The 23,679-nt window shown below is 37.3% G+C and overlaps 1 protein-coding gene across 1 annotated transcript in view; it reads right to left on the reverse strand.

Annotated features, from left to right (window-relative positions):
* Ptprq (protein tyrosine phosphatase receptor type Q) overlaps positions 1–23,679 on the reverse strand; it is a 188,430-nt gene that overhangs the window by 121,736 nt on the left and 43,015 nt on the right. Inside the window, exons 15-19 of the mRNA XM_036170023.1 lie at positions 17,611–17,793; positions 16,793–16,894; positions 12,527–12,647; positions 1,754–1,914; positions 930–1,075 (exon numbers count right to left, since the gene is read on the reverse strand). Of these exons, the coding sequence (XP_036025916.1) occupies positions 930–1,075; positions 1,754–1,914; positions 12,527–12,647; positions 16,793–16,894; positions 17,611–17,793 (713 nt within the window). The remainder of the gene's footprint in view (positions 1–929; positions 1,076–1,753; positions 1,915–12,526; positions 12,648–16,792; positions 16,895–17,610; positions 17,794–23,679) is intronic.

Here is a 23,679-nt window from a genome sequence, read left to right on the forward strand (position 1 = left end):
TGCCCAAGCAGATGGGAAAAGTCTACAAGGCCTCAACCCTACAGAAAGAACTACAGGCAACGAACCAATGCAGAAAGTAGGAGAATTAGTCTTCTTGGGAAAAACACACCAATTAGCTATCTAAACCCAAACAGTCAGCCATGAAAATATATGTATGAGTTACATTACACAGACTGAGCAGGTTGTGTTTACGTATTTAGGAATATATAACATACATATATGTATGTAACAACAATGACTGAAAAACAGAGGTCATGAATTTGAAAGAGAGCAAGGAAGGGTATATAGGAGGCTTTGGAGGAAAGAAAGGAAATGATAAAATGATGTAATTATATCATAATCTCAAAAACTAAAAGAAATAACTAAAAATATGTGCTGGGCAGTGGTGGTGCATGCCTTTAATCCCAGCACTTGGGGGACAGAGGTAGGGGGATATCTGTGTTTGAGGCCAGCTTGGTCCACAAAGCAAGTTCTAAGACAGCCAGGACTGTTACACAGAGAAACCCTATCACAAAATATTTTTTTTTAAAAAAAAAAGCAAAAATATTTAACCATTGAAACTGTGTTGTATGTGAACAAAATTTAAATGTGTTTTCAGCTAAGAAGTGAATGAGAGTAAATGAAACCATTGTTGTTTAAAGAGAAAAGTTCTTGGAGAAAATAAAATTGAAGTCTCTTTATGTGATACCAGCTTCACTGCTGTAAACATGTAGAAAGCTGATACAGAAAGAGAGGAGAAAGAGAGAGAGGGAAGGGAGGCACAGAGACACAGAGAGAGGGCAGAAAATTTAAAAGTATCTGACTTTTCTCCACCACTATTTTATACATCAATGAGACTTTTATAAACTACATCTATGCACAATTATCAATATAAATAGTCCACAATATCAACAATATTAGGGACATAAACAGTAATACTCAGCTCTTACCTGCACATAAGTACCTGAAGTATTCTGGTAATAAACAGAATAATATTGTATGATGCCATTAGGTTTTAGAGGAGGTTTCCAAAAGAGAATTATTGATGAAGAACTGAGATTCACATAATGCACATCTTTGGGAGGGTCGCTGGGTGCTATAAAACAAACAATTCAGAAACTTTGCATTCAGGGCTACAAGTTAAACTGAAGTGTTTAAATTTGTAACAGCTGATAAGTTAAAAATGGGAATAATCATATTTGAAAATCTTAAATTAGGAATAGTATCTACATGAATGTCAAAAATGAAATGCATACCATGCACCAGACTTTCCTTCTACACTTTTATCATATAATATCTATAGAGGGAACTTTCTTACTCATAGAGTACTATCTTGGCTCTAAAAGATTGCCATTGCCTTTGATTTGCAGATAACACTGTTGCCAGTTTCTAGCAGAGTACATGAATATGAAATCCTATTTTAATGTACAGTCTTGAATTAATAAAAGCAGACAGAGTCAACATCAGTTAATTTATTTTTCTACATTTAGCCAACAGATAAAACGTTGATGACATGTTAAGTCCTGTGCTGAATCCATCCACAGATCTTACTCTCTAGCTCCTCATCACAACCCTGTGATGTCATACACTGTTTCAAATGGGAAATTGAAGCACAGACAGATACTTAGATTTCCCAACCTTACACAGACAGGAAGTAGACGCAGTTTCACATTCCAGCTAATGGCGGCTGTTAGGCTTAGTAGCACATGCTGATATTTGATATTATTTTTGAGCTGAATATTCTTTGAATTGACTGAGATCTTTGAGAACTCACCTCCCTCTGGTGTTCGGAAATTAATGATACTGCTTCTTCTTTTTCCATCACCAAATCTGGTACTAGCTGTGACATAGGTACTGTAGTCAACATTATAGTCCAAGTCTGACAATTCCAGTGAGGCTTCAGTTGCATTAATAGTTTTTAATGATGATTTATCCCTAAAAGAGACAGAGGAAAATTAAAACTGGCATTTGGATTAAATGCCACCAGATACTTTGGGGGAATTACTACATCAAGAATATGTAGCACTCATATATAGTAATTTATGGGCTTAACTTGATAAAGATGCCCCTTATTCTGAAATATCAAAAGGATCAAATATCAGAATACTTCAATAAATTAACTTCATTAGCTTCCAAGTATATTTAGTAATTCAACCAAGTGTTAAGTGTTTATAATTACAATTGGCTTGGGCCAATTTTAGTGAATCTGGGGAGAGTGCAACTTCATTGGATTACATCACACGTAGGAAAAGCACGACCTTGGATATGAGGGTGTGTCTTCAGAGACGATGAACTACTGGGGAGAGGGTGTGAAAGTGGATGACATCATCCCAGTGGTTAAGGGTCGGGAAAGAATAAATGTAGAAAAGAGAATAGCTAGTTCAAGCTCTGTGTAGCTCTCTCTTCTTCCTGGGAGCCGTGAGGTGAGATGTTCTATAAAATCATGCACCACGACTGAAACTTCTAAAGCCATGAGTTCTGAGTATAATAATAATAATAATAATAATAATAATAATAATAATAATCTCCTTTCTTAATTTGTTCTGTTTGCTCAGGTATTTATTTCATTTTTAATTATGTGTATGCATGTGTGCCTATTTCTGGGGAGGCAGAAGGAATCAGATGCCCTGGAGTTGGAGTGACAATTGGTTTCAAACTGCCCAACATGGGTGCTGGGAACTGAACTCTGGCGCTAGGCAATAACAGTACACTCACTTAATCCCTTAGTAATCTCTCCAGCCCCTTTTAGCAGTTATTTTGACACTGTAACAAAAGATCAAACCAGACATCCCAAAATACTCTGCATTCAGTTACTTTAGCACACTTCACACCCCACTGCTTTGGTTGTTCACATACTTTCTTCCTTCTAATGTTGGCAAGATCATATTTTTGTTATCATTTTCTCAGATAAGTCCATCTCTCATATGCAATAGAAGAGTGAGTTTTACTTCTAAGCCAACCCAAATATGTAAATAGACAATACTGAGCAGTAGTGTCTTCTTGTGTTTTGTTTCTGTTAAGACTGGGTCTTGTGTAGCTTAGACACGCTCCAAACTCATCATGTCCTTGAACTCTTGATCCTCCTACCTGCCCCTAGCCCAAGTGCTGATATCCAAAAAAAGGAGTTTGATACTTATTATGTATTTATTTAATAGAAATGCAACTTAGAGTATATAATTTACAAAAAAGAAGAAAACAGAAATGGCATCTGTTATTTAATTAAAATCTTTAAAGCACTTTTAAAATGTCACTTCTGACTAGGAAATAAACTGACTAAATACTGACTCAGAATTCTCCAAGTAAGCATCAAAATCTTAGGAGGAAGAAGTAATTTTAAAAAATAAAAATAAAAATGTTGCACTAGTAAAGCAATATAATTACTTTATTTCACTCACATTAACTCAGTTCCCATAGTTTTGAACTGAGTATTAATGAGTATTTATATCCAGGAAAAAAACACTTATGTAGTGGTCCTGAGATATTCATTGAAAAAAAATATGTGCATTCTAAGAACAATGAAATTATTTTAAAAATTATGTAAGGGAATAGAGTAAGAGCACAGAAAAAGATGTCTCACGTACTCTCATGGTTTTCTTCTTTAGAAACAGAAGGGTCCCTTCTATGGAGGGATGCCTTGCTCAGCCTTGATGCAGAGGTGGGGGCTTGGTCCTGCCTCAACTGAATGTACCAGGCTTTGCTCACTCAACATGAGCGACCTTACTCTTTTGGAGAAGTAGATAGGGGAAAGGGGAGGAGGGATGGGAGGGGGAACTGTGGTTGGTATGTAAAATAATAAAAAAAAAAATTAAATAAAAAAAGGAAGCTGTGAAGCTTCAAAGAAGGAAAGAAAGGGGAGGGCAAGAAGTAAGTAAATTTTCCCTCTGAATGGAAAATTCTCCTTTATCAACGAAATATAGGAATCCTCAAATTTTGAGAGAATAATAGATTTTGTGTGAACTAATGGTGATTCACAGAGATACATTTCAGTCTGCCTTTGCTACTACAGAAGCATCAATTTAATACAAATGTAAGCACTGGTACCTGAAAAATAACTGCATAGTTTAGGATAGAGAGAAAAGAAATGTATGGGTTCAGAGTGTGAGTGTGAGACTGGAAACAAACAGTACCATCAGACACTCTCTCAGAAGCAGCGTCACAGTGTTTTAAGAAATTAAGTAGAAAATAAGTATACATATATAAATTCAAAGAGCTCACAATTTCCCTTGTGTGGTTTACTGTAAAACTGAGAACAAAGAGGAAGTGGAGACGGAAGTGGACTGTCACTGAGGATCATCCTGTTTTCCTGGCTCTTAGTAGCTGCTAACAGGTCATGAGTGGCACAGAATTCTCAGGACCAAGTATATCATCCGAGGAGCCATCAGTGAGCAAATCTGTAGCCTGGAGGAGTCACTCTTTCTAGCTTTGACACCACTGCAATACATTTGGTGTTAGCTGGGTTAGGTTTCAATTCTCTGTTCTGTACTTATTAGCTTAATGTATAATAGAATGTGTATGTGCTCCATTATAATGTTTCATTTTCATATATAAAATATGTATTATTGTGTGTCTTATGTTAATTGTATCATCTCACATGTTAGTAAAATTATTTGACATCATTCTAGTTTGTAACTACTTAATGCGGGCATACCAAAAATACTCAACCATTGTTCTCTCTCTTTTTGGGGGGTGAGGGGCAGGGCTTGGTTTTTTTTGAGACAGGATTTCTCTGTGTAGCTTTGCACCTTTCCTGGAACTCGCTTTGTAGACCAGGCTGGCCTCAAACTCACAGAGATCCGCCTGCCTCTGCCTCCCGAGTGCTGGCATTAAAGGCGTGCGCCACCACCGCCCAGCCAACCATTGTTCTCTTAATTAACCTTCAGATTATCTTGCTTTCTCTTTCCTTGGCTACTACTAATGTTAAACCAGTGGCCATCTTTCAACAGAAATCTCTTTATTATGGTCATTTTATTTCTGCTTTTTAAATTTTGTGATCATTAATCCAAATGGGTTGAATAATTGTCTTAGTTATTGTTGCTTCTCGATAATTATGATTCCAAATTTAAATTATTTTAAGAATTATATCAAGAATATCTGAGAGTGTACATTGGATGAACTCTCATATTGATTTGGATACTATCAATTTCTCAACTCCTACAAGCCAAAATTGATAAAAATTTCTAATTTTTGTTTGCATGTCCCTGACCATAAGTGATATGGTATGTGTACTCCTGTTTATCTGTAACATGTGGTACACTTTTAAAATAATCTAGTCACATATCTTACCTGTCTCCTATTATAGTCTTCTAAGAGAATCGTGTATGTCTTTAGATAATGTCCCAAACATAGATGCCTTTGCTAATATAAAGATGATCATGTAAAACCAACATTCAAGAGAAGTTACCCAGACTTACTTAGCATCTACTTTGTATGAGGCACTATGGTAAACATCAATATAATTAGAAACAAATTTTATCCTCAAATCAGAGAGAAAGCAGCAATTTAAACATAAAATATTTCATTAGTAACAATGGGATTTCCAAAGGACAGGACAATGACCTTTCCCCCAAAAAACACCAAAAGAAAAAATTTAAAGTGATGAATAATTAAATTAATTATGGCCAAAGGATAGGAAAGGAAGAGATGTTAAGGCCAGAGGGGCAGGAAATTGTTCACTTGAAAGATCACTACACAGTTTATGAGTAGAACCAGGAGTTGAGAGGAATGTGCAGGGGGAAAGACTAGAAAGGCACATCTAACCCCTATATGTGCAAAGTCATGGGCATATTGTAGTTAAGGAGTATGAATGTTACTCAATACTGAATCTCTAAAACAGACAAATTTATGTCACTCAATTTTAAAATTGTGAAAAAAAATGTAAAGGTCGTCATCTGTAATTCTTTTACTAAGTTTAATTCTAAACTTGGCAGAATATTTTAAAATCTTTTTTTTTTTTATTTTGTGTTTCAAAATAATCTTAATTTACTTTGGAATCATTCTGAAAAAATATGCCATGTAGTTTCCTTGTTTTCACTCATGACCTATTTGAAGAAAATATCTTAAATTAGTATTAGTACAATCTTAGAGATAAAGTTATTAGGTATTTTTACATGTAAATTATCTGAATGAATTATGGCACCTAGACCAAAAGCTAACTCTAGAGCAGTGGTTTTCAACCTTCCAAATGTTGCAGTCTTTAATACAGTTCCTCATGGTGTGCTGACCCCAACCATAAAATTATTTCATTGCTACTTCATAACTGTAATTTTGCTACTCCTATGAATCCCAATGTAAATATATGATATGCAGGATATCTGATATGTGATCCCTGTGAAAGCGCCACTCAATCTCAAAGGGGCTGTGACGCACAGGTTGAGAACCACTGTTCCAGAGCGTGAGACCAATTCCTTGTTTACCAATTTCATTGTTTCTTGGAATATCAAGCCCATGGTAAATAACAGTTTCCTACAAAAGAAACAAACAAACATCTGTAATAACAAATTACATGGCTAGAACTAAACAAATTTCCCCACATCTTTAAATGTGGATAGGTACACTTTCCTAGTCAAGGTTGAGAGGTAATAAAAGGGGGCAGTCTTAATTCTCATCTTCATCAGTTGATATTTTATTTTATGTGGGTAGTTTTAACTTAATGGTTGTTTTCTGAATGTATTTTCTGAACTATTTTTATTATTTAAATATTCTAGACTTGTCCCTTTTCTCACTAAGTACTGATAACCCGAATAATGTTAATATTCATTTATTTGATTATTTATGAAATCACTTTCTTCCTAATATAAAATAATGTTTGCTAATTCACTTTCTCATTTATTGGAACCCCACAGAGCTCGTGTTTGATCATGTACTCAGCTACCCCATCTGCCCAAGGTTGTTTCTTTCAGTCACTCAACATAGCACTATATTACATCCTATAATGCTACCTTCCAACCTCTTAAGAGTCATGGTGACTTCATCCTTTTGCTTAAACACTCTCTGACTCATTCACCTATCTTTACCACCAACATTCCAAAATGAGAAGTCTAGTCAAGAAAATTCCCATGCTTAGTGTTAGTTTATATTGAGTGTTTTAAACTTTAGGTATTTTTTTGAGACATGATATCACTATTCATCTCATGCTGGCCTTGAACTCATAGTTCTCCTGCCTCAACTTCTCAAGTACTGGTATTACTTGCATTATTCTACTAGAATATTTCAATAGGATGAAAATCTTGTAATAACTGCAAAAATGGTACTATGCATAGTTTTATATCATACAGTCATGTATAAAGATTAGCTTTTATAATACTTTTAGAAATTTTTAGATCCACAAATTTAATAAAGAGCTGTATTAGAATTGTCGTAAAAATCCAATCAATGGCCTGAAGCAAATCCTTTACAATTATTTTACATTGGCATATTATTACATACTTAATAAATCTATAGCCACTTTGAGGTTCTATACATTTTTATTTCTATATATGTGTTGACATATATCTGTCAAACTGTGGTTCAGTATTGCTCCTCATAGTATTTGGGAAAGAAAATAAGCTAGAATTACAATATCACTTTTACTCCATAGTCTTTTACCTATACTTTTTAGGGTATCCCTTAACAATTTTGGAGAAAACTATCTCTCAATTGTACTGACACACACAGAGACAAAATTATTAAACAAATCCAAGCTGCATTCAAGAACATAGCAAGTAAATTAGCTTTGTATGATTTTACAAGAACATTGTGTCTCAATTCAAAGTGCATTGAAAGAATAAATGTACAGTGTTCTGATAAAACTATTTAATTAATGTATTTGCCCTCAGCAAGGACTGTGCATCATTGAAAACATATAATTTGTTGACATAAAGGAGAAAAAAATGTTGCTTTATCTTCTTGATATGATGAGCATTATTTCATGATGAAAAGTTTAGAGGAACAAATTATTTTAAACTGTAAAAGATTAAGACAGATTTCTGAATAAATCATCTGCAAACTGTGACTAACATGGTAGTGGAAACAGAATGATTACACATCAATCCTCATGAGCAATTTTGTATAGGAATATTCATGACAAGGAGAAGAGTCACCCAGAATGCTAAATATAAAATCATTCATCTCAAAAACACAGTGAAAGCAAGACTATCCAAAGGGATGGTTTTATGAGGATTTTGAATTATTAAAATATATAGAATGATGGAAATTTGGAATCATGGGAGATACAGGAAGCCTGGAATAGAGATCTTGCTCCACATAGCACACATCACTTTTAGATTTAAATGTTTTAGATTTAATATTTTAAGGGAACCACAGATGACTATGTATGTATCAGAGCTAGGATTCAATCCTATGTCTCACTAACTTGAAATCCGTGAGTAATGAATGATGATACCTGCACCATATCTTCTCAATTAAACTTATGATAGCAAAAGTTCTCCAAATCATTAGTCATCAAGAAGCAAAAATCAAAAACTATCACCTCTTCATAGCAACACTGTCCAAAGCTTACAAGAAATATCTCAGTAAGTAACTGCTGGAAATTAAAAATGCATTTTTAGCTACTTCATTATCATTCATATATGTTTCATTATGTAGATTATCTTCTTGAATATATTGTATTTTTTGCTTTATATTTGTGTAAAATAATCACCCCACTAAAGTAACCATTAGTTGTATAAAGTGCATTATTCATATGGCAAACACTCTAAAAGAGTGAAGATTAAGCTTTGAACCTTGAAACTATACTTTTCATTTACTCACCTACCCAATATATAATAAAGTTTCTAGTAATTGTGAATGGTAGTTTACTGTCTTAAGTTCAGCCACAAACAAAGCAGATTTCTATGTAAGTGTATTTAGACATGCTAAGTCTGTTTTTGTCTGTATCTGTGTGTGCATCGTTATGTTTGTGATTAGCAAAGCCAAGTGTGCTGGCAAATTTTCTGTTTACCTTTTGCATATTGAGAGTCAATCTGAGGGCCTGGAGAAATGGCTCAGGAGTTAAGAGAAATGGCAGGTTCCCAGAAACCACATGGAAGTTAAAAAACAATCTATAACTCAAGTTCTGGGGCAGGGGGTGGGGGTGAAATCTGATGGCCTCTTCTGACCTCCTCAGGCACCAGGCACACATGTAGTACACAGATATCCAAGTAGGAAAACATTCATACACATAAGTTTTTAATTAATCAATTAATGAAAAGAACCAATCCTGTATGATTTAAGACCCAAAAATTTCATAACCCAGAGGGAGAAGATGAATCAGTCAACAGGAATTCTTGTTCTGTAAACATGCGGGCCTGAGTTCAAATCCCCAATACTCATAAAAAGCTGAGCATGGCTCTGTGAGCCTGGAAGCTCTACATTTGGGTGAGTGTGGATGGAGACAGGCAGCTACTGAGAGCTTTCTGGCCAGCCAGTCTGGTTCAAATATTGAGATCAGGTTCAGTGAAGGAATCTATCTCGAGGAAATAGTATAAGAAGGACAGAAGGAGACAACCCATTGGCCTTCTATAGCAGGAATATACATACTACACAGAAGCAAGCACATATATGCACTGCACATGCATGTACAATACACACACACACACACACACACACACACACACACACACATACACACAGGATCCCTTGCCATCTGTCAAGGAAAATGAATATTCTTTTCAGTCATGATAAAAAAAATTCCTGAGAGATCTGACTGAGAGGCATATGCTAGTCATATTAGAGTGTCAAATACAGAAGTAGATTTGGGAGGGAAACCCCATGTAAAGAGGCTTATTCTTGCAGCAGTGAAAAAACTTTAAAGCCCTTTGAAAATCTCAGCATGGTGTGCTACCCTGTACAGCAAGGTCTCCAGGGTCCTGAACCAACTACCTGGAGTGACTGGAAGATGTGGAGGAACCTTGCAGGTACCACACAGCTACAGACTGGGGCTGAGCAAACAGCCGAAAGAGTCTATTATCTGAGGGCCAAGGGGACCTGGGGACTTGGGTAAGTCTTGAGAAAATCAAGGACAAAACAGAAAATATGAGCTTTCCAAACAGGAACTATAACTGTACATCAGTGTCAGACAGAGCCTCAACTGGAGACACTTGCACGCGGCTTTCACCAAATTTCCCTTGTGTTCAGGTCTATCTTGAAAGGAATCAGGAAAGAAATACCTCTTCAAAGATGAGAGAATAAGTATTCTCAGAGAGGAATTGAACTTTGAATTTATTGTTTACCCAAGAAAAATTAAGCTAAGTCCATGGAATGTGAAAAGCATGAGTTGCCTCAAACGTCCCCACAGTCCTCAACATCATTACAAAAAGCATAGTGAATAAGTTATTGAGAATAAAAGTCTTGTTTTATATAACACGAGACTCTAACCTTGCTAGAATGTTAAATATAAAATATCTGCAGTTGCCCATTTTTGCCACGTCCTCCTACTTTTATACACTTCCGTATTAAAGACAGACAACTAGAATTATAGTCATGCTCCTAGAATAGGTGGTAAGTATAGATCATCATCATCCAAGGCAAGAAAGATATAAATCTGATACAGCCGTACACCTTAGTATGCTCTCTAGCTCCTCTGTACTGTACATTATGCTGAGACTCCCAGATGCTTTGTGAAGAGAGGCATGGGGAAAGCACAGAAGAAGATGTTTTACTTACATTTTACTAAAACATCAGAAATTCAGGATTCAGGATGCATGGTTCAAACATCAGGAAGCCACTGTTGATTCATCTCTTTTTTTTTTTTTTTAAATTTTTACTCCTATAACCAATCAATGCATCACCAAGTCCACTGGGCTCTTCTTTCTAAATTTAGCACAATGCTGCCCACTCCTTCCTCCACTGCCAATATTATCTCTTGCCTAGACTTTTGAATAACCTACTTCCTGGTGTCCTGCTAACAATTTCACCCTCTACAATTCATCTCTGTGCTGGGAATGCTCTGGCAACTCTTAAGTTAAAATGGACAACCAGATTGTCTTCATGACTTGGTATCTGAGCTTTATGAGTGCTCTGTCAAAATTTTACTTTCCTCTGATTCCATAATTCTTATCAAACCTGACACTCTGGTCTTCAAAATGACAAATCATGTTTTCCCATGGCCAAGAGGTTTGGGTAGGGGAGTAGAGTCAATACCTACTATTGGAAAGTTCTCTGTAGATCAATGCAAGACCAGAGGTGCCTTTTTGTTACTCAGATCATAAAGGAAGACAACATTACGAAGTTCTCTTCTTTCACTTGATGTTTTCTCCATTGTTTGCTTATGAGTATACAATCCAGCTTTCTCTTTACAGTAGGCTCACTGAGACAGGGTGTTGATAGTGTCTTGTTTACAGGTTTAGAGATATGATGAATGAATGAATTAATGAATAAACTAAGTGGAATAATGGATGGAGTAGAATCATTTCTTCCTTTCTATTACTTCCTTTTCACTAGCAATTCACAATATTCCCAGTGTCACCAAAACTAGACAAAAGAACCAGAAATCAGGTATTTATGTAAGAAAGGTAAACTTTAAGGAATAGTATATACAAGGTCTACAGAAGAATTAGGGGAAATCTTAATTTAGGAAAGTAAAGAAAAGCTTTTGAAATGGGGTAATCTCTCCAATGCTGGTTCTTCTCAAATTCACATTTACATTTCTAGGAAGTATCTATTTTTTTTAACAAAATACTGTATAAATTTTATTTTATAAGTTGAAATAATTTAAAATGTCTTTTAAATGTATTACATGTGGTACCTATCCAGAAAATTATCCATTTCTTTTAGATTTTCCAGTTTTGTGGAGTAGAGGTTTTTGAAGTATGACCTGATGATTCTCTGGATTTCCTCATTGTCTGTTGTTATGTCCCCCTTTTCATTTCTGATTTTGTTAATTTGGATGCTCTCTCTCTGTCTTTTGGTTAGTTTAGATAAGGTGCCTCGTTAGCTCAGTAGGTAGCACGTCAGTCTCATAAATGTATTACATGGGTGGTGGGCTCTTTTAAATAACATAAATTAGATCAAAAGGAGAATTCTAGTCTCCTGGGTTGTCTTAAAGCAATATAGCTGTTTGTAAACTCATATGAGACACACTTTAGATGCCATCATTTTCAAAATTGAAGGATAAATAAGTAACTAAAGTTAAAGTGACCAGTAAATCACTGCTTACCATCAATGGAAAGTTGGCCTTAATATATCTAAAAGCATATCTTTGATTCATATTTCAATCGAAATTATTTTATGTAAGAAAATGTGAAAATATTTGTGTAAAGCATTTGTTTTACAAGTTTCAAATATTTTAATTATACATTTGTAATCATGTAAGTTGATTATCCAGACCTTCAAGAATATACTTTTAGTATAGTTTTCCATAGCGTAATTTTTTTGTGTTAGTTGCAAAGATTTTTATTTGCTGATGTACTGCATAATATGAGGTAAACTTATTTCTTAATAAAAGGCATTTGAACCCACCTATTAATAATCAGGGCCCTAATGTGGCATCACATTCTGAAATAAACACTACATTCCTATTATATTACACATTAATATTTGTTCTCAGAACTACTTCCAAAAAAATTCTTACCAGACATAAACTGTGTAATAGAGGATAATTCCATTTGGCTCCACGGGTGGTTGCCATGACAACATCACAGTGACACCAGTCAACTGTTTCACAGAGAAGTTCTGAGGAGGAGAGTCAGGAGCTAAAAATTTGTGACAAAGAATGACACATTTCATTAAATATATATGGAAAGTGTGAAAATGGAAGTGCATAGTTGTTGGGTTTTTGGGTTGATAAATTCTTTGGTAAAGGAATCGGGTTCAGCACTTCTCTCCACAGACAGGAGAGCCTGATTGTTTACGTTCAGATGAAACGATGAAAGAAGATTTTCATGGTGCTCTTGGAACATCTGCTCCTGTGACTCAATGGAAAAAAGTATTTCATGAAAAAATACAACACGGGTCTGTCACAGTGACTCATTGACTGATCAAGAACATCTTGGTAAATTAGCATCCTCTAGTAAAAGCAAATGTTTTATCGGGGTGAATAAACGTATCACATAGTAAAGCTCTCCCCAGATAATGAAGAGTTGGGAGGGGAAAAAAAAGGTGTCATACATTCAAAGAACAAAAAGAATAAGAGTTTAATGGAAATTAGAATGACTACCCTCACCCAGACCAATGGCATTCCTCAACCTTAGATGTGTCAGAAAATACTAAATAAGACCAAAATCTGATTAATGAATCTTTATAATTGAACGGATCCCACAGGAAACACCAGTGTAGCAGTATAGTGCATGAATAAGAAAATGGTTAGAATCACTCTGAAATAGCAGAGAATGGCTTGTTTTATAAAATGAGTGAATGACGTGGTGACAGCTATATAGTCAGTATTTCTGTTTTGGTGTTTTCAATGGCACTACATTGGAAAACGCTGTTGAATACTGATTATCCCATGAGTCTGCACATCATAGACATGTGTCCCCTGTGCTATCAATCACTTCTAGGAGAGAACATTCTCTCACTTATCAAAGCAAACCTATAACTATTCTCTTATCAACTTTCTAAAAGATAATTTCCATTTATTTTTAGAAAAAAAGGATGCCAGTCACAAACTGGAAGTGATTTAGATACAAACATCCACATTTTTATTCTATAATAAACTTTAAGATTCTTGGGGAGAATGCCAGAAAAAATATATGTCCAAAGTATTAATATATTATATACAATATTATATATTAATATATTATAATATTTATTAATACTTTGGGCATTTCTATTATCAAATACAATCCAGAAAAACTGAACTTTAGCCCAACGATAGTGACCAGCAGATAAAGTCACTAGTTGCCAAGCTTAATATCCTGAGTTTGATTCCCAGAACCTACATGATAGTAGAAAATAACTCATTCCCAAGAGTTGACCTCTGACTTCCAAGGAGTGTAACACACACAGATGTGAATATATACACACATACACACTAAATATAGTAGAAACTAAAAATAAATGAATTTTTAAAAATTAAAACCTTTTACAGAATAATCATTTCAGGCTGTTCAGATCAGCAGAACACATGAAGGGTCTTCTACTAGCATGATCTCGCCTCACTCATACCTCTTCACCCGGCTTCCCTCAGCTCTTCCTTAGACATACTGCTTAGCTCTATTTTCCCTGATGCCCTGGAGTAACATAATTCCTCCTCATTCCTAGTGAATAATTTTTGGAAGCACTTCTGCCAGTAATTAAAAGTACACAAATTACTTGTTTATATACTTGTCTACTATAGGTCACTTCTACTCTGAAAGCTCTCCGACTCAAAGTGTCTAACTCAGCAAAGCCAACTTCCCTGGGGCCATTCGTCATTTGCTGAAATATTTCAGGAAAGGCAGAAGGGATTTTTTTGTCTTTCTCTCTGTTCCTCAGTGAATACACAATTGGGCCAAGAATTCAGATGAACATTTGCCTTGACAACCTATTTTTAATGACCTGAGTGACCCCACATGATAATAAGAATTGCTTTTACAGGCCAGCCATTTTAAGTAAACATGAAGTCAGGCAGCATATGCCCTTAATCCCTTAGCAGGCAGGATCTCTGTGTGTTCAAGGCCATACTAGGGAACAGAGCCAAGAGTGGTGACACACGCCTTTAATCCCAGTACCAAAAATAGAGACCTTCAGGTCTGTACAGACAGATAGACTGTGACAGAGCTGTGTAGGAAAAGGAAGTAGGGTAACTGGGCTAAGAGCCAATGAAAGGACAGAAAAGCAAGGCATATAAGCCTGGATAGACAGGAAGTTGTGCTATTTGGAAGCTGTGGAGCTGGTGAGGTGAGGTTAGCTGGTAGCTTTTGTATTTCTCCAATCTCTCTAAGGCTTTAACCACCACCATCCCCAAAAGAAAGAAAGAAAGAAAGAAAGAAAGAAAGAAAGAAAGAAAGAAAGGAAGGAAGGAAGGAAGGAAGGAAGGAAGGAAGGAAGGAAGGAAGAAAGAAAGAAAGAAAGAATTGCTTTTACATAGAAAGCCAGCTGTTGGGTTGAAGAGATGGCTCAGTGGTGAAGAGCACTGGCTGCTCTTCCAGAGGTCATGAGTTCAATTCCCAGCAACCACATGGTGGCTTACAACTATCTATAGTAGGATATGATGCCTTCTTCTGGCATGAAGGCATACAGGCAGATGGAGCACTCATATCCATAAAATAAATAAATAAATCTTTTTAAAAGCCAATTGTGTCAAAATATATAACATATAAAGCATAAACTACAAAAACTATTCCAAAGCACTTCCCTCAGAGTGATTTTTAATGATCTTTAATATGTGCTTGTGTTTTGTTGAAGTATCAATGCAGTGATCTCAGCAACAAGGTTAATTTTACTCAGGTTTGGAAAGTACATGAGTAAATGTTTAATATTATTCTGCTGGCCACCAAGAGAGAAACCTAGACACCAACCTAGCCACAAAACCTTTTATCTATATTCTGCCCTGTCAACAAGATGTGCTGAGGCAATGGTGGCCCAGAACTTGTGGAGGTGGCCAACCAATGTCTGTTTTAACTTGTGGCCCATGCTATAAGAATGAGTCCATGTCCTACACTGCTTGGATGTCCAGGAACCATAGATTAGATGGCTCAGAGACCTAGGGTAGAACCAAACATGACTGGTCAAAAAAAAAAAAATCAATTAAATGATTCCTAATGATATTCTGCTATATTGACAGATAGGGGACTAGTCCAGTCATCATCAGAGACTTCCTCCTTCAGGAGATGGGAACAGGTACAGAGACCCAGAGCCAGACATTACACAGAGAGAGAGTCTAAATTGGAGGTCTCCATCTGGTCCCTCCCCTCGGAGACCAAGGAACCCCAAGGAAGGGGAGCACTGTATAAGTCAGAGGGGATGGAGGACATCATGAAAACATGGCCCACTGATTCAACTAAGCAGGGCTCACATCAGGGAGACTGATGTGGCAAGCACAGGATCTGCAAGGGTCTGTACCAGGTCCTCTGGGTATATGTTATGGAGGTTGGCTTAGTGTTTTTGTGGAACTCCTAACAGTAAAAGCGGGTGTGTCTCTGACTCTTTTGCCTGCTCTTGAGACTCCTTTTCTCCTATTGGGTTGCCTTATGCAGCCTTGGTGTGAGGGCTTTGGCCTTGTCTTAATGTATCTTGTTGTGTTATATATTGGTTGTTGTCTCTTGGAGGCCTGTTCTTTTCTGAAAAGAAATGGAAGAGGAGCAGATGTGGGGGAGAGGGGATATGGGGGATCTTAGAGGCGTGAAGGGAGGGGAAATTGTGGTTAGGATGTATTGTAAGAGAGAAGAATCTATTTTTCATTAAAAAAAGAATATTAACATTCATTGGTAGCATACTGGCTAATAACTAAAAGAAATCTAAAACAATTATCTTGAATGTATGAATAAGCTAATCCTAACACTTTAAAACATGTTGAAAGTTGCATAAATCCTACTCCAAAACTTCTGTAAATGTCATAAAAATGCTGAAAACTGTTGGGTTATAATATTCACACTATTCAACCTAAAATGTGGGTCTTAAAAACTCCCATAAAGTTGTTACTTAAATTTACCTAGTACAGTTGATTTTAAAAAAATAAATGAAGACTGTTTCTGGTTTTTCTCAATATAAATCTAACTTTTGTAGCTGCTCCTACAACATAACAGTGAAATCTCTCTCTAGTACCAGCACCGTGCATAGTCGATAGTTTAGATGAAAGGAATTTTTACACTAGGTTTCATTCTGTATATGTCTCCAATTTATGGTCACATTATCCCAATCTCATCTCCATAGTTTCCTTGAAATATTAACAAAGTGTATCAGTACACAGCAGTCTTACCATCTTCTTCGGTCAGTATGCTTATCGGCATACTCCTAACTCCTTCACCCTTGAGTGTACTAGCAGACACCTCGATCACATAATGGGTATATTTCTTCAGTCCTAGGCAGAAAGAAAATAGATAAATTAACGCAGAGGAATAACATGTCCTTTAGCAATATGCAGTAGGTAAACAATTAAAACAACTCTCAATTCAACACTCTTTCAAAAGTAAGAGCTAAATAAACTAGGATTGATTAGCAGTCTGAAAGTCCTAACCTGGGGCTGTGGAGATGGGGTAAACAGTAGCTGTGCGATCCTGGGGACCTTAGTTTGAATTCTCAGTAAAGCTCGGCACTGTACTGTGTAACTCCAGTGTTCCCAAGGTGAGATGGGAGGTACACACAGGAGAATCCACAGAAGCTCACAGGCTATCTAACCTGGCATATTCAGGTCAGAGGCAAACAACTAAGAGATCCTACCTCAAACAAGGAGGCATATGAGCACAAACACCTGGGATTGTCTTCTAGCCTCCAAATGTGTGCAGTCACACACACACACACACACACACACACACACACATACATACATACACACACATACCATGCACACAAAAAAATCCCTTCTGTTGATGAATACAAGGTAAAAGACACTGTAGAAAACACCAGACCAAGAGTATTTTCACATACGACTTATAAATTTCCACATTGTTTTGCCAAAAAGAATTCTTATTCCTAGTATATATATATAAATTAAGTTATTTTAACATGTTAGGTTAATCTTTTCTGGCCATGCTGTCAATATAAAGGGAAATATCAAACAGCAGAATTATATTTTACCTCTAATGTTCTGAGTCAGAGATGTTGTGTTTATAATTCTTGCCTCATTGTCATTACTTCTTTTGAGGTAAATTGTGTACTTTTGTATGATTCCATTTGGACTGCTTGGAGGAAGGAAGGATATCTCAATCTCTCCCGAGGAAATGTTTTTGTAAGTAATATTTTCTGGTGCACTGTCAGGCACTGGGGAAAAAATTAAAGATGTGATTTAATAAAACAAATGCACCCTAAAAAGAAAGGATATATCAATCTCTCCCAAGGAAATATTTTTATAAGTAACATTTTCTGGTGTACTATCAGGCACTGGGGGAAAAATTAAAATGTAATTTTATTTTTAAAAATGTACCCTAAAAGTCCCCAACTAAAATTTTCACATAATTGCAAGAAGATATTTAAAGGCAAACATTAGACATAGGTTGACAGTGCTACACAACCTAACAGAGTGAGGTGCACAGAAACCATAGCAACTAACAACTGTCGAGGGCGAAAAGTCATCTCAAAGGAAAATACAAGCTATGATTCCGGAGTTTCGAATTGATATTTGTATTTTCACACAATGAACACACTATTGAATCTCAATATAACTTGAGTCATTTTAACCTGAGAGAGAAGAATTCATGACACACACAAGGTAAAAGCAGAAAATTGGGCTCCCACTTAAACATCAATGGATAGAACCCATGTTTGAAGTTAAAATCAATGTCCTGGTTAAGTTTGCCACTCAATGGGTCACTTCTTGAAAAAATAAAACATCAACCTCATATTTTAAGAAAGAGAACTTAATCAAGTACTTGTTCTAATACTTAATAGTAAATTGACTGTAAGGATATCTTTTATTAAAAGACTTTGGACTGTACTAAGCTAAACACTGTTGCACAAAGGAGAAGCAAAAATGGTTCTGAAATGATTTTGACCTTCACTTACAATACCGTTTCAAAAGACCAATAAGCTAGTTTGGCCCAAACTGAATCAATGAAAAAGCAAGAAGCTGTCTTGATTGTTTCCAGGTTCTGGAGAGTGTGCCTGAACCTGCCATCTCCTGTAACTGGTGACTACCCTAATGGTCACCAGAAAGATTTAACCCAGTAACTGATGGAAGCAGATGCAGAGACCCACAGCCAAGCACTAGGTTTTAGATCAGAAGTCCTGAAGAAGAAAGGGAGAAGGTGGGTCAAGGTTATGACAGGGAATACACAGAGATAGCTGACCTGAGCCTGTGGGAGCTCAAGGACTGGACCAACAGTTAGGGAGCCTGCATGGGAGTGATCTAGGCCCTCTGCATGTGAGTGACAGTTATGTAGCTTGATCTGTTTGTGGTACTCTTATCAGTGAGATCAGGACCTGTCCCTGGCCCTTAAACTGGCTTTTGGGAACCTTGATGAAGGGGGAGGAGCTTGGTTCTGCCTTAACTTGAAGTGCCTTGCTTTGTTGATGCCCATGGGAGGCCTGCCTCCATTTCTGAACAGAGATGGAAGAGGAGTGGATGGGGCGGGGGGGGGGGGGGGGGGGATTAAAAAGCAATTTAAATGAAAAAAGAAACTATCTTGGATATGAGGCTGAGTAATATAACTTGAGTGTAAAGACACCTCCTAAGAATATAAGATATTCCTAAATAAAAAAACCTGGTTTTCTGCATTCAATGATCCCATTATGTTGAAAGTAATGTAGAAAGTGGTTCTCATATGCATGGTATTCTAATTCTGGCAATGGAGAAAATCAACAGCACCGAAGGAATACTTTACCTGCAATAACTAAAACTCCATGTGACATAAAAAGTTACTAAACGAAATTGGAAAGCTGTGGCAGGAAGATGGTTCAGCAAGAAAAATGTTCCCCATACAAGCCTGATAACTCACACTGGGGCCCTAGAACCTGTGTAAAACAGTCATGTTGGTGTTACACATCTATAATCCCAGCACTCCTACAGCAGAATGGGAGATGGAGATGTAAAATATCCTGGAATACCACAGGCAGCTAGCAGGCTTACAAAACATAGCACAAACAGTAAGGAAGGCCCCGCCTCCACAAGGCAGAAGCAAATCCAACTCCTGACTGTTGTCCTCTAACCTCCAAAAAGTTGCTAGGACACACATATATCCATTCTCACTCATTTGCACCCACGTATGTGCACACACACACACACACACACACACACACACACACACACCGAGGGGGTGGGGGTTTAGGGAGGAAACTGGTACAACGTCCAACTTGCCTACAGTGTGAACGCAATGCCTTGGGACAACTGAGGGGTAAGAAGTGCCCCTGCATGAGGAGTTGGGGCCCCCAGCAACGCAATTACACAAGGGCACAAGGGCCATTGTACCAGGGAGTCTAGGAGGAGCACATTGAGTTCCTCCAGGGGCATCACAGGCTTAAGTGAGCAGTGGTTCCTCTACTCAGGTGGCTGGTAAATTCATTCTCAGTGACAGGGAGGGAAAAAATACCCACTGCCACCCCAAGCAGAGAGGACAGAAGAAAAGTGATTCTTTTTTCGCCATTCCTCTGAGTTAAGAAGTTAAAAGGATGTCAATTCTATTTCCCCTTTGATGGATGGGAGAGTGGTCTGGTCTCAATGGGAGGTGGGTATTGGAACTGGAGGGATCTGGTGGCAGGGGAAGGATGGAGGGATAGAGTACTTGGAGAAACAACTGGAATCAGGGGCATCTCTAGGAAGAGCTAGAAACCTAGCACAATGGAAACTCCCAGGAATCTATGAGGATAGACTCCTACCAATGGAGGAGCTTGAACTGGCCCTCTCCTGTAACCAGGCAAGACTTCCAGTGGAGGGACGTACCAACCCAGCCACAAAACCTTTGACCTACAGTTTGTCCTGCCTTCAAGATGTACTGGAGTAAAGGTGATACAGAAATTGTGGGAGTGGCCAACCAATGATTGGTCCAGCTTCTGACCTATACCATGAGAGGGAGCTCACCCCTGACACTGCCTGGAGGACCAAGACCTAGAGAGGCAGGATAGTCCAGAGACTTAGGTTAGAACCAGACTGAAAAAAAGAAAGTCAATGTAAGTCAATGTAATGATTCCTAATGATATTCGGCTATGAGAAGTGCATTTGTGTGTGTGTGTGTGTGTGTGTGTGTGTGTGTATTTATATTTTTTAAGTGTTATGGAAGAGGGAATAATGTAGTTTATTATGATTTCAAAAAATATTGATACTCACAGTTATACTTACCATATGTGTGTGTGTTCCTAAATATAATGTGACATGCATGTATATGAACTCAGGGCAGCTTTAACTATATTGTAAACATTTATCCTCATATTCACAGATAAGTGTTCTTCTTACCCCTCATAAAAGAAACATCTTTTTGCAACAGATGGGTACATTTTGAAAGGAAGTATTTATTAGAGAGGAGTACTCATGGTTACAACAGCAGTGGTTTAAAAGATCCTTGACACGGCAGTAACAATAATGACTACTCAAGAAAGCAGTTCAACAATGCAAGCAAAGTATCTGAATATTACTGCATTTTATGGTCCTATTATAAGATTTTTCTCTCCAAAGAAAGGAATTTAATCTTTTATTATTGGTATTCTAAATATAATAGACATAAAATTCCTACTTATAAACATAGTAGAGTAATAAAATTCAGAAATGCCTGAAAGCATGGATTTCCCTCAGTGTTTATCAGTTATAGGTGCTTATTTATAGTTAAGGCATTAGGAGAAAACCTGATGCAGTACTGTAAAACTCTGATAAAAAAAATTATAATTTAATACATAGATATCAGTAGCAATGCATAGCAATTATAACTCTATCTTCCCTTCCTAAGAATTCTAAATTTTTAGTTCTGTCCCAAACCAACCTGCTGCAGTGACAACGATCCTCAGAAACCACCTTAACTACCTCTGTCATTCTCTGTGTCTGAGTCAAAGTTTGAATCAGCTGAGAACATGACCCCAAGGATTCTCATCTACTGGATTTGCTTTGCTTTCACAATCCCAAGAGCACTACGGTCTAAAACCTGGGAAGAGATATTTATGCCTCCTTTCTGCTGTGTACAGTCATTTTCTATTTTCTTCTTCCTGAAGGATCACAGGTCCTTTACGATCCTATTCCATTAGACATCGCCTCCTTCCTAAATCACGTTACTTAAATAGGCTGCATCATTTTCCTTAACCACTTCTCCAAAAGTCTTAAGGACTTCTACCTCCTGGGGAAGCTAGCTTTTTCTCTACCACCTTTAGATTGTCAACATCCACACAAATGATGCATGTAATCCCTTGAACCCTGTATCCCTTGATCTCTTTAACTCTAATAATATTTTCTCCCACTTCACCTTAAACCTGGCTTTCGTGGCAACACCTGAGACTTTGTGATTACCAATGATAGTCAATCTTCCTCCATTTGTCTACCACCTCCTGCCTTTACAGGCTACTGACTCTTGTATTCCCAATTCAAAAATTCTCTGTCTTTCATCAAATTTTCATTGTCCATTGTCTTTGGTGTGTCCTTAGTTCCCTACATCGAGGCTAGTTCCCAGCAGCTATTATAATCACTCCACAGCCATCTTCATCAATTCCAGCTTCTACCTTACTTTCTTGGCCAAGTCTCAATTTAGGTATAACCCAACTCCATTCAGTATGAACATTCCTGGTGTAACAGCTGCAAATGGATACGTGAAATACCTCTCCATGGGGAACAGCCTCACTTGAATTTGTACCCTGAAATTACAAGTAGATCTTGTTCATTACTGGTTGCCTACATTTCTTTTAGTTACTTCAATATTCTCCTCTTTTATGTGCATTTTCACTCTCCCTTATCTCCCCCAAAAGGCCAATAAACTCACCCTTCCTTATTCACACCTGATAAGCTTATAACCCATTCCACTGATTAAGAAAAAAAAAAAAAAAAACACAGAAGATATCTTCCTACTATAAATCTGTATAAAATGCCTACCCTCATTACTACTTTCTAAAGCCCTCATTCTTCTAGATTACATTCCCCTGGCTACTCAGACTTCAGACTTCACATGACCTAGAAATGCATGTTGACACACATGCATTGTAATATGTATCATGGCCAGTGTAAAGTCGGCCTCCGTAAAAAACTTGCCCCCCTCAAACATGGTTCCTTTCTATCTCTCATTTGATATCCAAGTTTCTTGAAATTCCACCCTCTCTTACCAACCATGCTCTCTAAATCATAACTCCAATCAGGAGCTTTTCCCAGGAATTCTACTCCACTTATGTCACTAATGCCGTCCATATCTGACCACGGCACCCATCAGATGCATGTCCTCATCTCTCTTCTATAGTGATATTTTATTTGTATTGAAATGTGATTTTATTTGTATGTTAATAAAGTTGCCTTGGGGTCAGAGCTAGACATAGCAGAAGCTGGGCGATGGTGGTGCACGCCTTTAATCCCAGCACTTGGGAGGCAGAGCTAGGCAGATCTCTGTGTGTTCAAGGATATAGCCAGCATGGCAACACAGGCCTTTAATCTCAATGCCAACCATAGAAGACCTGGAGGTCTGTACAGACAGGCAGTGATGAGGAGGTCATGTGGCAGGGTTTACAACCAATGAGAAAGCAGAACAGAAAATCTATAAAAAAGAAAAAACACAGAAGTAGGTCTCTTTCTGGAAAGACAGCACAAGCAGTGAAGGGTAAGGTTTTCAGCTCTCATCTATTGCTCTGACCTCTTGCTTTTAACTCTGCAATTGGCTGTGTCTCTTATTTAACAAGACAGTTACATCTACACTCTTCACCCATCAAGAACGTTTGACTTAGTAAATAAGTGGCTTCTAAATGCAAATGAGTGGCGATGGGTTTTTCTCCCACTTCATGGGTGATGATGGCTGCTTAGGTTTTCACTGATTCATCTTCAAACCCTCCAGCATCGTATAGCCCAAGGTATTTTATGTTCCTTGTCCTATCTTGCTCAACTCATGAGATTTCTTTTCCGATGCTTTCAAACTTATGGATTCTTTGAGATTCAATGTATTTGCCCAATTGCCCTTTGACAGCCACCTACCTAGAAAGAGAACTGAACTTTCTCTAAACAACTGCTTCCTTGAACTCCTCCATCACAGTAAATGCCAC

Source organism: Onychomys torridus, chromosome 20, assembly GCF_903995425.1.
Source record: "Onychomys torridus chromosome 20, mOncTor1.1, whole genome shotgun sequence".
NCBI classification, from domain to species: Eukaryota; Metazoa; Chordata; class Mammalia; order Rodentia; family Cricetidae; genus Onychomys; species Onychomys torridus.